At 35.5% G+C, this 15,252-nt stretch overlaps 1 protein-coding gene across 5 annotated transcripts in view; it reads right to left on the bottom strand.

The window, feature by feature from the left end:
- The window catches only part of PCGF5 (polycomb group ring finger 5), a 55,630-nt gene that overhangs the window by 20,174 nt on the left and 20,204 nt on the right, over positions 1 to 15,252 (bottom strand). For 3 of the 5 annotated variants that reach the window (XM_023739930.1, XM_023739942.1, XM_023739951.1), the window contains 6 exons: positions 14,383 to 14,479; positions 12,616 to 12,671; positions 12,444 to 12,503; positions 9,651 to 9,799; positions 4,435 to 4,533; positions 351 to 440 (listed from right to left, as the gene is read on the bottom strand). In XM_023739930.1, coding sequence (XP_023595698.1) covers positions 351 to 440; positions 4,435 to 4,533; positions 9,651 to 9,799; positions 12,444 to 12,503; positions 12,616 to 12,671; positions 14,383 to 14,479 — 551 coding nt within the window. The remainder of the gene's footprint in view (positions 1 to 350; positions 441 to 4,434; positions 4,534 to 9,650; positions 9,800 to 12,443; positions 12,504 to 12,615; positions 12,672 to 14,382; positions 14,480 to 15,252) is intronic. The other 2 variants (XM_023739936.1, XM_023739958.1) reach the window with 1 other exon arrangement.

Raw genomic sequence — 15,252 nt, 5'->3', positions numbered from 1 at the left:
AGAACTCAGTCCCCCCTGCCCCCACTTCATTACTTAAGAGTTTCCTTATTTTATTGGGTTTTAAAAAAATATGTAAGTTCTGTCTTCTCTTTTTGAGTTTAGTAGCTTGAACATATTTAAGATGGGGCTTAAACTCACCTTAAATATAACAAAACCATATTTAACACAGACGTTGGTCTTGTAGTCCTGTATTTTCACAGAGTAGCTGGGAGAAACAGTAAAAAGAGGAACTAGTTTCTTCCCTTTCCCAAGCTAGCTTGTTTTTCAGTTTCTAAGTTATACTGTTAAATTTGAGTAACACAATGGTATACAGCGAAATATACAAGTAAGTAAATATAAAAACAATTTACGTTTTCGCCTCTTAGTCGCCATCTTGTCATGTAGATGAATTCCATAGTATGATCCTTTCCCATAATTTCACCATTGCACAGCACATCCAACTTTAAAAAGAATAGTTACAAATCCATTAACATAAGTAATTTTGAACTCATACGTCTTTTACACATTTTTTTCAAATTTCAAAAAAGATTCAAATAGTTATAACAAAATAGACATAGCATCCATCATTTAAAAAGAACACTGCTTGAACCTTTTCATCAAAAGAAGTTTTAACAATTCAGGTATAAGTATCATAAAGCACTCTTTATCTTGTCCCACGTACCTGTATCTCAAGTTCATACACATAATTTTGAAATGCAATATAAACTCTCCTAGTTCGTGTCTCTGTGCAACCTTAGAGATTTCAGACATTTACTTTTGACTGTCCCTTACTAAATGAGAAAAAACTGTAGAAAAATCACAGAAGCTCCTTTGGCTTATGAACTCATCTCTCAGAATCCTTTCATCTTCCCAATATTTGAAGGGGTTGCTTTCTTCTCATTACTTCGGATTTGAATAGGGTAAATGAATAAATGTGGACATAGTCAGGAAAGCTGTGTCTTGGGGTTGTATCCTTTCACCATACTTATTCAATCTGCATGTTGAGCAAATAATCAGAGCAGCTGGACTATGAAGAAGAATGCAGCATCTGGACTGGAGGAAGACTCATTAACAACCTGCAATATGCAGATGACATAACCTTGCTTGCTGAAAGTAAACTTGAAGCACTTACTGATAAAGATCAAAGACTACAGCCGTCATTATGGATTACACCTCAACATAAAGAAAACAAAAATCCTCACAACTGCACCAATAAGCAACATCATGATAAAATGGAGAAAAGACTTAAGCTGTCAAGGATTTCATTTTTCTTGGATCCACAATCAACGCCCATGGAAGGAGCAGTCAAGAAATTAAGCAATGTATTGCACTGGGCAAATATTCTGCAAAAGACCTCTTTAAAGTGTTAAAAATCAGAGATGTCTCTTTGAAGACTAAGGTGTGCCTGACCCAAGCCATGGTGTTTTCAATCACCTCATATGCATGCTAAAGCTGGACAATGAGTATTGAACATACCAAAGAATATTGAATATACCATGGACTGCCAGAAGAATGAACAAATCTTTCTTGGAAGAAGTACAGCCAGAATGCTCCTTAGAAGCAAAGATGGCGAGATTTCATCTCACATACTTTGGACGTGCTATCAGGAGGGACCAGTCCCTCGTGAAGGACATCATGCTTGGCAAAGTAGAGGGTCAGCCAAAAAGAGAAAAACCTTCAAAAAGATGGAGTGATAGTAGCTGCAACAATAGGCTCATGCATAACAATGATTATGAGGATGGTGCAAGACCAGGCAGTGTTACGTTCTGTTGTACGTAAGTCGGAACTGACTCAATGGCATCTAACAACAGCAGAGGCATATGAGAATTTCCTGTAATTACCTATAGCTAAGTTGACAGAACAGTTAGGACTATGCTACAGGCCTGTGTCGCCTGGGGTTACCTGGCCTCTCTGGTTTGCTTGGTGGGTAACTTGCACAATACTTACAGGATCCTCTTCTCATCTTTATCAAAATTTAAAAAAGATTTGTGCTTATCAATGCTCACTTTTGCTCTAAAGATGCAGGAACCAAGCAACTTCAACAATCCTTAAAGAAGGCCACAGGAACTGTGGTTGTGATTCACTAATTTAACAAAGCATGATTTAAAGTTGTTTATCATACACTCCTACAAATAAAGTGACTTTTCAGTACTTTAGCTATTAAAAACAACTAATAGAATTTAAAGTATGGAGAGGGGGAAGAAGAATGGTTTTTAAATAATTCTGTGTCTGGCTAGACAGAGACTAGACTTTCGAACTTTAAGCCTGCAATGAGTATAGTTCTAATTATATTAGATGTACTAAGTAAATTATATGCACTTTTTGATGCTTTATGGTGACCCATAAGGACCACAAAATGTTTTTCAGACGTCATTTTGTTAACTCTTAAAAGAAGAAAGTAGATAGTTTCTTTCTTTTATTCTTTTAACCTTGGCTACAAAATAACAAAGAAGTAAAGGGACTTACTTAGGCTAGCATTATTAATCTGGTATACTGCGTTTACCCTGCCCCAAATAGCAATGCCGTTACAGAAGTTTCAGCTGTCAGGTATTTCATTAAATCATACCCCTACATGTGGGGCATAAAATAAGGCAGGCCAATATATGTTGCTGAAAATTATAGGAAAAGGCCTATGCACTGGGATAGACAAAGAGCTGTCAGTGGATTGAATCTCCTCCCTTTCTGTTTTTTTCTACAAAGAAATGTAATATATAGCAGTAAGACTGTACAAGAGTAATAGTTCTCTTAGCTCTACCAACTTCCTGAAAACTAGAAAATGGTAACTCAGTGAGTCAGACTTAATAATGAAATAAAACCACACACTGAGTTTTGCCAAAAGAGAATATAGTAAAAAATCGATCTGAAAAACAATTTCATTTTCTATTTTCCACCACTGTAGCTGTATCTACAAATTGTTATCATCTTTTACTAAGTACATAGGGCTTTGATATTTTTAACTTTCACATTATTTTCTCAATATAAAACTCCACTTGTATATCAATGTTCACTGCAGCACTATTCACAAAAGCCAAAAGGTAAAAACCTAAATGTTCATCAAAGCAAAATGTGGTACATACATACAATGGAATGTTACTCAGCCATGAAGAGAAATAAAGTCCTCATACATGCTACAATATGAACCTTAAACAAATTATGCTGAGTGAAATAAGTCAGCTACAAACGGACAAACACTATATGATCCCATTTATATAAAATAGGCAAATGTATAGAGACCAAAGCTTATTAGTAGCTATCAAGGGTGGGAGGGAGGGAGAAAGGGGGAGTCATTGTTTAGGGGGCATTAAGTTGCTAATGGTGGTGGAAAAATTTGGAATAGAACAGTGGTAATGGTTGCACAATATTATGAATGTCATCAGAGTCACTGAATTATAATATAGAAATTGTGTGCTGCAAATGTTTTGCTATATATATTCTTACCAAAATAACAAAACAAATTTTTTAAAGTCCCTATCTCTGGAATTTTTTTGTATTTGTAGGCCCAAACCATAATAAAAATTAATTTTTAATGCATGTATTAATTAGTTCATCTAAGAGCAATTTTAGAATAAGTTCAGAATCAGATGCTTCCTGAAAATACAGGCTTACTACCTGCCCAAGTCTGTGGTCAGAGCCTATTGCATTTTATTTCTCCTCGTGAGATTAATATTAACTGCAGATAAACCAGAAAAATAATGCTGCCTTGATGTCTTAGTTTACATAGAAAACTATGTAAACTGGTCTTTTGTTTTCTAGATGCTACTATCAAAATCCAAAGGGGAGGAATGGGAAGTTGTAAGACTGCTATTTGGGCAGCTGAAAAATGGTAGCAATATTTCTGCACTACATTATAGCCATGCCCTTAGGATCATAAACATTCTCTAAACACTGAGCATGTTACAAGCTGTGCTGTCATCAACAGCAGGGATAAAGCATTAGGATTATAATTGCATTTATGCAGATGCCAAATACCAGTTTCAGCTAGTGCTAAATAATATCACTTTTGCATATCATGGAACTATAGGATTTATGGAATCTCTTTTCATACGAGGCAACATTTTACACCGTAAATAAAAAATCTATAAGACTTGGTAATAATGGAACTCAAGGCTCTCAGATAAAACTGACTACATCCTAAAGCATGTTAGCATAAAAAAATCCAATCCATTTAGCTAGTATATTTATTTTGGGAATACTTAACATTAAGTTCTTTAAATATCTCCTCTAATGATGAAACATCAAATGCATCAGTATCATGTTTTACCGAGGATATACTAAATTAGAAAATATATATTACATCAGTAAAATATTATGTTCTGAAAAATTAAGTTTATAATATGAAAATAAGTTTCCACAAAAATTTAAATGTATTCTCAGTTAATCTTCCCTCCTGTCATTAGAATTTTACTTAAGATCATAATTATCAAGATATTCAAGGTCAGTTGTTATTTAACTTACCTCGTAAGAACTTGGAAGTTTTAGTTTTAAACTTAGAAATTTTTTAATAGTTCCCACAGTTACACGCGTAGAGCATCGGATGAATTTCTTCATTAAACCCTAAAGTAAAAAAAGACAATAACTAAGATAGTCTACCTTTCTTTTTATGAAACCATAGATATAATTTCCATCATCATTTTGAGTAATTTCAAAATATATTCGGGAAATATTTCAACTTGCAGCTCTTTAGTACTTGGGTAAAAATGTTTCCAATTCTTGGATACTTGCATGACATTCCTTAAGAATGTATCATCGTGTGTATTAGGAAAATTCTGGCAAATAGACAAAAAATGTGCATTCCTCTAGACTTTCTCGTAAAGAACACATCATGAGTTTAAGTGAAAATAACAAAACCAAAAAAAACCAAACCAATTGCCATCGAGTCGATTCCAACTCACAGCAACCCTATAGGACAGGGCAGAACTGCACCACAGGGCTTCCAAGGAGCGGCTGGTGGATTCGAACTGCTGATCTTTTTTTTTTTTTTTGGAAAGGAAGGTCATAAAAGCATATAAAATATTTTATTATATAATGTCACTTCTGAAAGCATTAGGATTATAAAACATGATCTCATAACTTCTAAATAATGTTAAGAAAAACAGTAATTTCAAATGGGACTCTGAGGAGTCCTAAGATTCAACAGAGAGAGGCCAGTTGGGCCACAGTATGCCCCAGCAACTAAAAGGTGCATCATAGGACCATTGGTTGGGGAGCACCAGGTCCAGTCAGGGTGTGATGGGCTCTAAAAGTAGTTTACTGTAAAAATGTAAAATTCTATATGCCTTGCTTTTTCTCATTTGTAAAACATGGACGGCAGTGCTAATTTACTTTCTAAGCTCAAACATCACTAAAATTTACGAACTGATCCAGAATGGACATCCAAACTGAAAATAAGTCAAAATGAGGTTGTAGACAAGATAAACATGAACCAAACTGCAAAATTAAGTAACATTCCACAACCACAAAGATGAGCTGAATACTTAAAAAATAAGCAAGCAAAAAAGAAAAACCTAGCAATTTATCTAATCCTTTACAGACATAAAGTAGTATTCCTATTTTATATGTATAGAAAATTGGGCCAACAATCTGGAAATGTTCTTAAGTTCGTTAAGTCAAAACAGAACTACCTAGTTAGTATCATTAATGTATTTCCTAGCAAAACCAACAGAAACAAACCTACAAATGACACTTGGTCACACCTAAGATGGTTAAAAAAAACCTGATGGCGTCGAGTCACTTCTGACTCATAGCGACCCTACAGGACAGAGTAGAACTGCCCCATAGGGTTTCCAAGGAGCAGCAGGTAGATTCCAACTGCCAACCTTCTGGTTAGCAGCCAAGCTCTTACTCACTGAGCCACCATGGCTCCAAGATGGTAAAGTATCTATTAAAAGAAAATGGAAGTTAAAAATTACATCTGAAGCAAAATATACTCTACTATTTCAAATGGGAAGATTGATATCCTAGACTGAGACTATAAAAACAAATTGATAGATATGCAAGTCTACCCTCTGTTATTTGCTGACATCATCTCACCTTCCCTGAGGTCTCCTATCTATTTTATTGCTGCAAACATAGCTTATAAAGAATGGTCAGCACATTTTACAAGTTCTAGTTAAGGTAGAGGACAATGTGAGGGTACTGGAAGACCCTTTAAGAGCATTCTCATCTGCAGAGGAACCTCAGGTTGCTGAAAGAACCTGCAGAAATGACCTCGGCATCATTACTCATAATCTTCCAGAAACTATGAATAATTATAGAAATGTCAGAAAAATTAACAGAAGATGTTCTAAAACTAGGGAAAAGCTTGTTTCTGGAATTTATAATTCAATGAAGGTTGATCTCAGTCTGTAACAGAATTCCACGCTGGATTATTCAGTCATTGATTTGTGAGTACTTAGAAAATAAAAATATGATTATGCATTCTCTCTCTATATAAAACTTTACGATTATACCAAATTAACCTGGTTCTGTTTCGTAGCTCAGATACACCTAGGAATTGCTGTACAGATCTCTGAAAGGATAACTGACACATTTTAAAAGGGGCAATGACAATTAAGAATGCCCAATAGAAGATGAGCATGGTGGAAAGAACCTCAAAGAGATGACTCTTAAGAGCAGTGACTCTTCCCTACATTTTCGTTTGACAAATACATGCAAACGGAAACATTTGTTCTCCACAGTGGGAGCAAAGGGAGGCTGCTACCCAGGGCAGCAGGTGTCCAGCCCAGGCCCAGCCCGGCTGTCCCGAGAATCAGCATTTCAGGCAGATTTGTACTTCACTTCTGCCCCTGCACACTGATTGAGAGGCTCTGCCTTTGAAGGAACATGATCGGTATTTTAAAATACGAAAAGAAATACCGTATGTAAAAGATCTGTTTTGTGTCAAGAATGTGACCTTTCCTTTCTATGGCACAATTCACTTGCTTTCTGCCTTGTTCCACCTTCCAATTCAGACCATAAAAGGATTCGAAAAAGGCTCTTTTCAGCTTCCAAGTTGATTACACCAGAGACTTGTTTATCCTTTATGCCTTTGTTTTCAAAGAGTTAAAAAGCTAGAACTGAAATCAGATAGTAACCTGTATCACAAGTTAGATGGGCCTCCTGTTCTTCTAGGGTGCAATTCAACAAATTCCAGTCCTTCTGATAAGGATTTCTGAAACTTTGGTTGTTATTTTCTAAACCCAAACCCTTACAATGCTTTTCTCTTGTCTTCATAATGGTATGTCAGGTATCTCCGCCAGCCAAAGAATTTGTCAAGCTTGACTCTGACTTTTTCTTTTCTGTTTTTTGAGATACAATTCACATACCATAAAATTCACCATTTTAAGTATAAAGTTCAGTAGTTTTGAGTATTTTAACAGGGTTCTGCAACCATCACCACTATCTAATTCCAGAACATTTTCGTCACCCCCAAAAGAAACTCCATACCCATTAGCAGTGGCTTCCCATTTCTCCCTCCTCCCAACCCCTGGCAACCACTAATCTACTTTCTGTCTCTCTGGATTTGCCTATTCTAGACATTTCATATAAATGGAATCGTATCATATGTGGCCTCTTGTGGCTGGTTTCTTTCATTTAGCATAATGCTTTCGGGGCTCATCCATATCGTATTATGTATCAGTACTTCGTTCCTTTTTATGACTGAATAATATTCCATTGTGTGGATGTATTGTATTTCCTTTAACCACTCATTTGTTGGAGCCCTGGTGATGCAGTGGTTAAGAGCTATGGCTGCTGACCAAAAGGTTCAAATCCACCAGCTGCTCCTTGGAAATCCTATAGGGCAGTTCTACTCTGTCCTATAGGGTCGCTATGAGTTGGAATTGGCTCAACAGCAACGGGCTTCTTTAATTCATTTGTTGATGGGAAGCTGGGTTGTTTCCAGTTTTTGCCTATTATATTAAGTAATGCTGCTATGAACATTCGTGCATAAGTGTTTGTGTAAACATACGTTTTCAACTTCTCTTGGGTATGTAACTAGAAGTAGAATTGCTGGATCATGTGGTAACTCTATATTTAACTTTTTGAGGAACTACTAAACTGTTTTTCATGATGGCCGTTTTACATTCCTACCAGCAATGTATGAAGGTTCCAATTTTTCCACATTCTCACCAAGATATGTTACTTTCCAGTTTTTTGATTATAGCAATCCTAGTGGATGTGGAGCAGTATGTCATTGTGGTTTTGAATTGCATTTCCTTCATGACTAATGGTACTGAGCATCTTTTCATGTGCTTATTGGCCATTTGTGTATCTTTTTTTGGAGCAATTTCTATTCAAGTCCTTTGTGCATTTTTAAATTGGGCTGTCTTTTTGGAAAACCATGCCCATCGGTTTACTATTGTCTATGGTATTTTTGGTGGTTTGAACCTACCAGCCGTTCTGTGGGAGAAAGATGTGGCAGTCTGCTTCTGTAAAAGTTAATCTGAACTTAAAAAATTATTTATTTTTCATTTCCTGATTAAAAAATGTAATTAAATGTACTAGTAAAAAATTCAACCCACTAGCATACAGATTACATGGAGGAAGTAAAAGAAAATAAGAGATTGAAATAGGCATTTGAATAAAACATGGAATGCAAAAGAGAAACAATATTCTCAATGTCTGTCATTTGGTAAAACAAATTGACAAAAGTCTATTTAAGAGCTAAAGTAGTGAACATTTATAATTAGAAAAATCTGCTTGCAACAAAAAAGCAGAGAACATTATTTAAATAGTGCCATTTAAAGACTAAATAAAATCAAAAGTGACGATGGTGTTTTAAACTCTCTAGTATAAAGATCCTTTAAGGAAAGACTCAATTAGGAGATACAGAGGGGGAAACAGGATTAGAAATGGAGATTATACAGGATATATCTGAAAGAATTCAAGGACTTCAAAATTCACATGCACTTGTGACATCCAACTTCACTTCAAAACCAACTGATTATATTATTCTTAGAATGTATTGGCCGTGACATGGACAGCTTTTTTGAGTTGCAAAAAAATAAAAATAAAAATGAAATAAAGGAATAAAGGAGAAAATTAGAAGAGTAGGTAGATAAAAGGATTAGAAACATTGCCTGAGATGAAATTATCTAAGTCTGAGCTTGTTGCCATATTTAAAAAGGGAGAAACAATGCATACAACTCCCAACACAGTTATAAAAGGAGGTGGAGGAAAAACAGTGGTGTGATTCTCAGCATTAGCCACTAGGTGGTGGCACTGGCCCAGGATGGTTCACTCGTGGCGGTAGAAAAACAGGTGTATGGAGTAAGCAAATGTTTGGCTATTTGTAGGTATGAGACTTTTGTAAGTTTAATGTTTATAGCTTCGGGGTGTCAGAAAACGGTGCCATAACTCACTCTATTTGATTATGTTAGTAAGAACTTAAAAAAAACAAAACATTTTGAACAGCCACCACCATTAGGAAAATAAGTCTGTTAGTTATTTAGGGTTTACTATAAAATGACCATATAGAGGGTCAGTGAAAAAAAGGAAGACCCTCAACGAGATGGATTCACACAGTGGCTGTAACAATGGGCTCAAGCATAACAACGATTGTGAGGATGGCGCAGGACCGGGTAGAGTTTCGTTCGGTTGTTCACAGGGTTGCTATAAGTCAGAACAGACTTGACAGCACCTCCAACAACATGAAATGACCATAAAAAACACAACCGTATTTGTCCACTCACCTTTACTACATTGTCCCCTGATTGTCCATTATTACGTAAACAATCTAGACATATAGCAATTTGTGGGTCACTTCTGTGATAGTCTTTATCGTCTTGATTTTCATCACCTTCTTCATCTACTTTAGGTTTGTCAACTTTTGAAGTATCATCTGTGTAATTTAAGCAAAACTAAGTTAGATATAACTCAAAGCTGATTTTAAAGTTAAGATACGAAACATCAACCATCGAAACAAAACTCAATTTTAAAAAACATTTAACAGCTTTTGAAGAATAACTAAAATTTTTAATACTTTTTAAATGTTCCAACCAACTCAATAAACATTAGAACTATTTAATAAAAAAAAAAAATCAATGACTTATTAACATAGACTATGATTTCTAGGCTCATTAGGGTATCCAAATGAAAGAGTAAAGATTAGCTACATTTGGTCACAAAAATGAAACTGCAATAGCAATGAGTGATTAGACCACTTTAGAAAGTAGACAGGATATAAAAATATATTCAAATTCCATATACCTTCAAATCCAAACCAAGTACCCATCTTTCAAACTACAAAATATTTTAAGTTCTCAAAATTTCAAATTATTAGATATCCATAAAATCAGCTAGTAAAATAAGTAGAATGACTTAGCTTTTTTAATATGCATGTAACATGTTAAGAAACTCCATTAAAGAAATCTAAACGACCAACTTTATATTTTATACAAATGCATTTAACCTACTAAATACATGAGGCCTACATATAAAGCAACTATATTCATTTATTCATTTATATTGAGTGCCTCTGACTATATGTTAGGCATTTATTGTGCTAGGTCCTGAGGGTATAATGTTGTAACTAGAGTGCTACTGTCCCCTAACCTCACAGAGGTCAAGGTACAGGAGGAGATACAGGAAAGTAAACAAAACAGACAAACTCAGCAGTGTGATAAGTTCTTTGATGGCAGAGGTAAAATGGACTATGTGGGCACGTATAAGAGAAGTGATAAATCCTAACTCTGGGGTGAAGGAGAGATTCAGGGAAGATTTCTAAGATGAAGTATCCCTAAGCTGAAACTTGTAGGAATTAGCTAGCCATGTATTATAGAGTAGAAAGGCCAAGACAAAAATGAATGGTCAGCTCCTCTTTAGTGACTATAGTAAAAGCATTACACTTATACCATAAACAGGAGGTAGGTTCTCTTTCTTCTACATATTCACATGGAACCCACTTAGACAAGAGCTCCAGGAAAAGATGCAAATTCTCCAAACTAAAGACTAAATATTGTAATAGCCTGGATAAAATTCACAAAGTAGGCTGTAGCCGTTCACAAGTCAATTTACAAAATACATGGGTTCATAGACTAAAGCTACAGAGAGCTTCTGATGATGATCCCCTGGGCCTGTCCTCTTCATCAAGTAGTTAAAAACTGGAATATTCAGTTAGCCTTATACTATCTGTACTATTACGAAAGCACTACTGTTTAAACTGCAATATGCACTTGGGTAAAACAATCCTTTACTTAAGTCATTTTTTGGTTGGGCTTAGCTTCTTGAGCCATCTTGTTTTATAGATCAAAGAGAGTACCTTATTCCAGTTATTCAAAACTATTCTCAAACCTCCCCTGCTATAGAAATGCAGCCCTGAATTAATAAAACCATGATCCCCATTTTACAGGTAAAATAAAGAGAGCATTTTCTTTTCAACCTTGATGTACAACTGACTATCCTGTGATCTTATGGGAAAACCACGGCTGGGAGATGAAGCCCGTAAGTGAGCCTATAAAAACACACATACATTCTTAAAAAATTTCAATGGTATTTAATGCCATGTTGAATTAAATGTCCTATTAAAATAACAATGAGAAAGATACTACTTCCTTATAACTTTAGATATGTTGTACTTTTTTTTCCCCTTGCGTGGATAATAAACATACTAAGTGGTTTCTATGCTCACTTTGCTGAAATTATTAAAAATTCTTGAGTCTCTAGGGATCCAGAAGAGGAATTTGGATACTTAACATAGGTGATGGAGAAAATTCTCATCATCACCCAGACATAATTTTCAAATCTCCAGAATATGTAAATTCGTACTGTCTGAGTACCACCTATGAAACACATCATTCCATAGTGTCAGAGCATAGCAAACCCCCTGATCTGGCTATAAGTCACTTCTCAGTTCCCTCTCCTATTAAAACAAACATACAAAATAAAATAAATCAAACAAAAGCGCCTCAGTATTTAGTTGCAAACTATGGGTATTTTTTACCTCAGCTTCCTTGAGCTCTCTAGGAAACACGGCTGTAATCACCTAGTCACTTTTTTGTTTTAGCTCCTTTTTCCCTTCCCAAAGTCCAATCTCCTCTATTTCCAACTACCGTCAACTGGAGTGAATCCAGATCTACACGTTGTTGTTAGGTGCCGTAGAGTCGATTTCAACTCATACCAACCCCATGTGACAGAGAACTGCCCTATAGGGTTTTCTAGGCTGTAATCTTTACAAAAGCAGATTGCCAGGTCTTTCTCCTACAGAGCCACTGGGTAGGTTCAAACCACCAATCTTTTGGTTAGCAGCTCAACGCTTAATCATTGTGTCACCAGGGCTCCTTCCAGATCTATACAAATTTATATAAAATCTCAGGAAGAGAGAAAGGTTTATAATGTAAATAAAAGGGTATATGAATTTTGTGCAGGAGAAATCTGAGATTGATGAGAGATGTTAGTTCACCGAAGTTACAAAAAAACTGACCAATCTGAGAGATGTGTCTAGATTATTACTTTTGCTGTCAGATACAGACATAAGAAAAAGTCACCTTGTCCATTTTCTTGAGGCTTATTTTTCTTCCAAAATTCAGATTCACGCTCAAGTTCTTCTAATTTAAAAGAAAAAAAATAGAAAAATCAGAGAAACAATCATTAAATCATTAAGAGAAATGCTGATTTTATAAAATACAAAAATTTGTAAGAAGCTAAAAAGCAACTTACGTTCTCGTAGTCCAGGAACCAGCTTAAATATAATTTCTTCTAAGGTATTATCCAACCTTTCAAAGAAAAAAAAAAAAAGGATTTACTAACAATGAAGACATTAAGATTCAATATGTAAATAGTTTGAGATCTATACCTCCTATGTGTTACAAAATACAGAACATACACAATTTTGGCATATCTACTAGACCAAACTCCTCTGAACATGGAGCATACCTCTTTTTAGCCTTCCCCACAGTGGCAGATTTATTATCCAACCTCTACCTCTCCCTATATCCATACCCTTAATTGATGATCCCAGTCCCTACCTCTCCCTATAGCCACACCCTTTGTAGTATGACTTTAAAATCCCTCCCATTAAGAGGGGGAGTTTCAATAACTGGCCTGGAAACTGGCTTAGGCCAGTAGAAGATGGCAGAAGTGACAATGTGCTTAGTGCTTAGTTCTGAACCTAAGTGTTAAGAGGCATCACATACTTCTGTGTATACATGTGCTTGCCCTCTCTCTCTTAGAACTCTGCTACTATGAGAGACCAACAAGCCAGGAGGATGACGCACCACGCAGAGGAGAGTGCAGCTGCCCTGCTAAGGCAACCTTAGACCAGTGCACAAATAGCCTACCACCAACATGTGACAGAGCCCAGCCAAGATCAGCTGAGCAGCCTATCGGCTGGCAGCTAACTATAGTCACATGAGTGAGCCTGGCCAAGGCCAAAACCACCACCTCGCTGAACCACAGACTTGTGAGGAATAATAAATGCTTATTGTTTTAAGTATTATGTTCTGGAGTACAGGTAGTCCCTGACTTATGACGTATTTAAGTTATGACGAACTGCACTTACGACCCTGTTTTTGTTTTTTTAAATACATCTTATCTTTAATAATCAACTCAATGGCAACAGGTTTGGTTTATGTTTTTTTTTTTAATCATTAATAATATGTGCTACATACAATTTTGCAGCACATAATTTGCTGATGTTACCATTCTCAGGTGTTTACACGTAATGTTTCCAACCCTCAAAGACAAATAAAGATCAGATTTATAAAGATACTGATAATAAAAGGCAATAATAATCAAAACTAAAAAAAACAAACAAAAGAAACACGCACATCAGAACTAACTTATGATGAGGTTGTTGGAACGGAACACTGCCATAAGTCAGGGACTACTTGTAGTTTGTTATTCATCAATAGTTAATTGATACATCCTCTCTCAAAATCTCTATCACAACTCTGGCTCCTTCCTATAAAGAAAATGATCTCTGTTCCTCTTGGAGAAAATCAGACTAACACAGAGTCATTCTATTTCCTAGGAAAAAATGTGAACTATTGATCTTGACATTGTTCTTGTTTTCCTTTCCTGCTATATTAGAGTGTAACTCTTCCTTTTCATTGCTCATCCTTTCAAGCCTTCAGTTATACTCTCTGGCTCCCACAATACCCTTTTCTCTCTTCATCTCCTTCATCCTTTCGTTCTGCTCAGCAGCAGTACTCTGTCTGACAGCATATATAGTTTTCTCACACCTAAAAAAAATGTAAACCCTTTACTTAACCATTGCCACCTCAAGCTATTTCTCAATCTTTTCTTCCAACTGGAAAAATTCATCAGACCTATATTGGGAGAGTCAGGATACCAGCAAGCATGACGCATAACAGAAATTAAGAGCCTAAAATTATTTTCAAATAAATAAAACTAAAGAAAATTAAATAAATTAATACCCTATAGAATTTCTTTAAATTATATGAACTATAAAATGCATTTACTTACCTCAACATTTCTAATGGATTTGTCTCATGAACTTGGTTGCCACACCTTGGACAATCATTGCTATCTTCAAAGTGCTGGACAATACAAGTCTTACAGACTAAGAAGAAAGAAGAGGCCAGGTTAAAATGCATCATTTGAACTATTATTTAAATTTAAACTAAATGTAACTAGAAATAGTTCTTAAAAATTACCTACTGCAAGTAGAGTACTGTGCTTTAATCAAATTGTATAAAACCTTAAAATTGCAACCACGTAATAAAAACCAGCTGAAACAAAAGCCTACTGCCACAATATAAAAAGCATATCCTACATTGCTTATTATTTTTAAATATATTCACAAACTGAATAATTTATTCACACTACTTATATAAAAGCTGGTGCCTTTACATAAAACATTAGTTTTTCCCATTTAAAGCAGGACAGAGAAAAGTAAAAATTGATGTCTGCATTTACTTCTTCTGCTAAAATTTATCTGAATGCAATGTAAGTAGTTCTTAATAAAACTTCAGAAGTTTTCAATGTTTGGATTACTTTTTATTGGCAGGATGCTCCTAGGAAATTGGGAGTTACAATGGCACTTCTTGTCTTTGCAGAGTATGACGAGTTTGTCTTACAGGTACTGTAACTCATGGAGCACAAGGTGTGGGTCATGGTATCAAGCTGGTACAAAGGCATGAGGGGTAAACTGGAAGAATGAAGGAGAAATTGACAGGGATAATTAAGATTTTTTGTCTGTTTTTTTATTGCACTTTAGGTGAAGGTTTACAGAACAAATAGTTTCTCATTCAACAGTTAGTACACATATTGTTTTATGACATTGGTTAACAACCCCATGACATGTCAACAGTCTCCCTTCTCGACCTTTTTTTT

This window comes from Trichechus manatus, unplaced genomic scaffold, assembly GCF_000243295.1.
Source record: "Trichechus manatus latirostris isolate Lorelei unplaced genomic scaffold, TriManLat1.0 scaffold00007, whole genome shotgun sequence".
In the NCBI taxonomy this organism is placed as follows: Eukaryota; Metazoa; Chordata; class Mammalia; order Sirenia; family Trichechidae; genus Trichechus; species Trichechus manatus.
The sequence above is the reverse complement of the archived record's forward strand: the minus strand, read 5'-3'. Positions and strand labels throughout refer to the sequence as shown.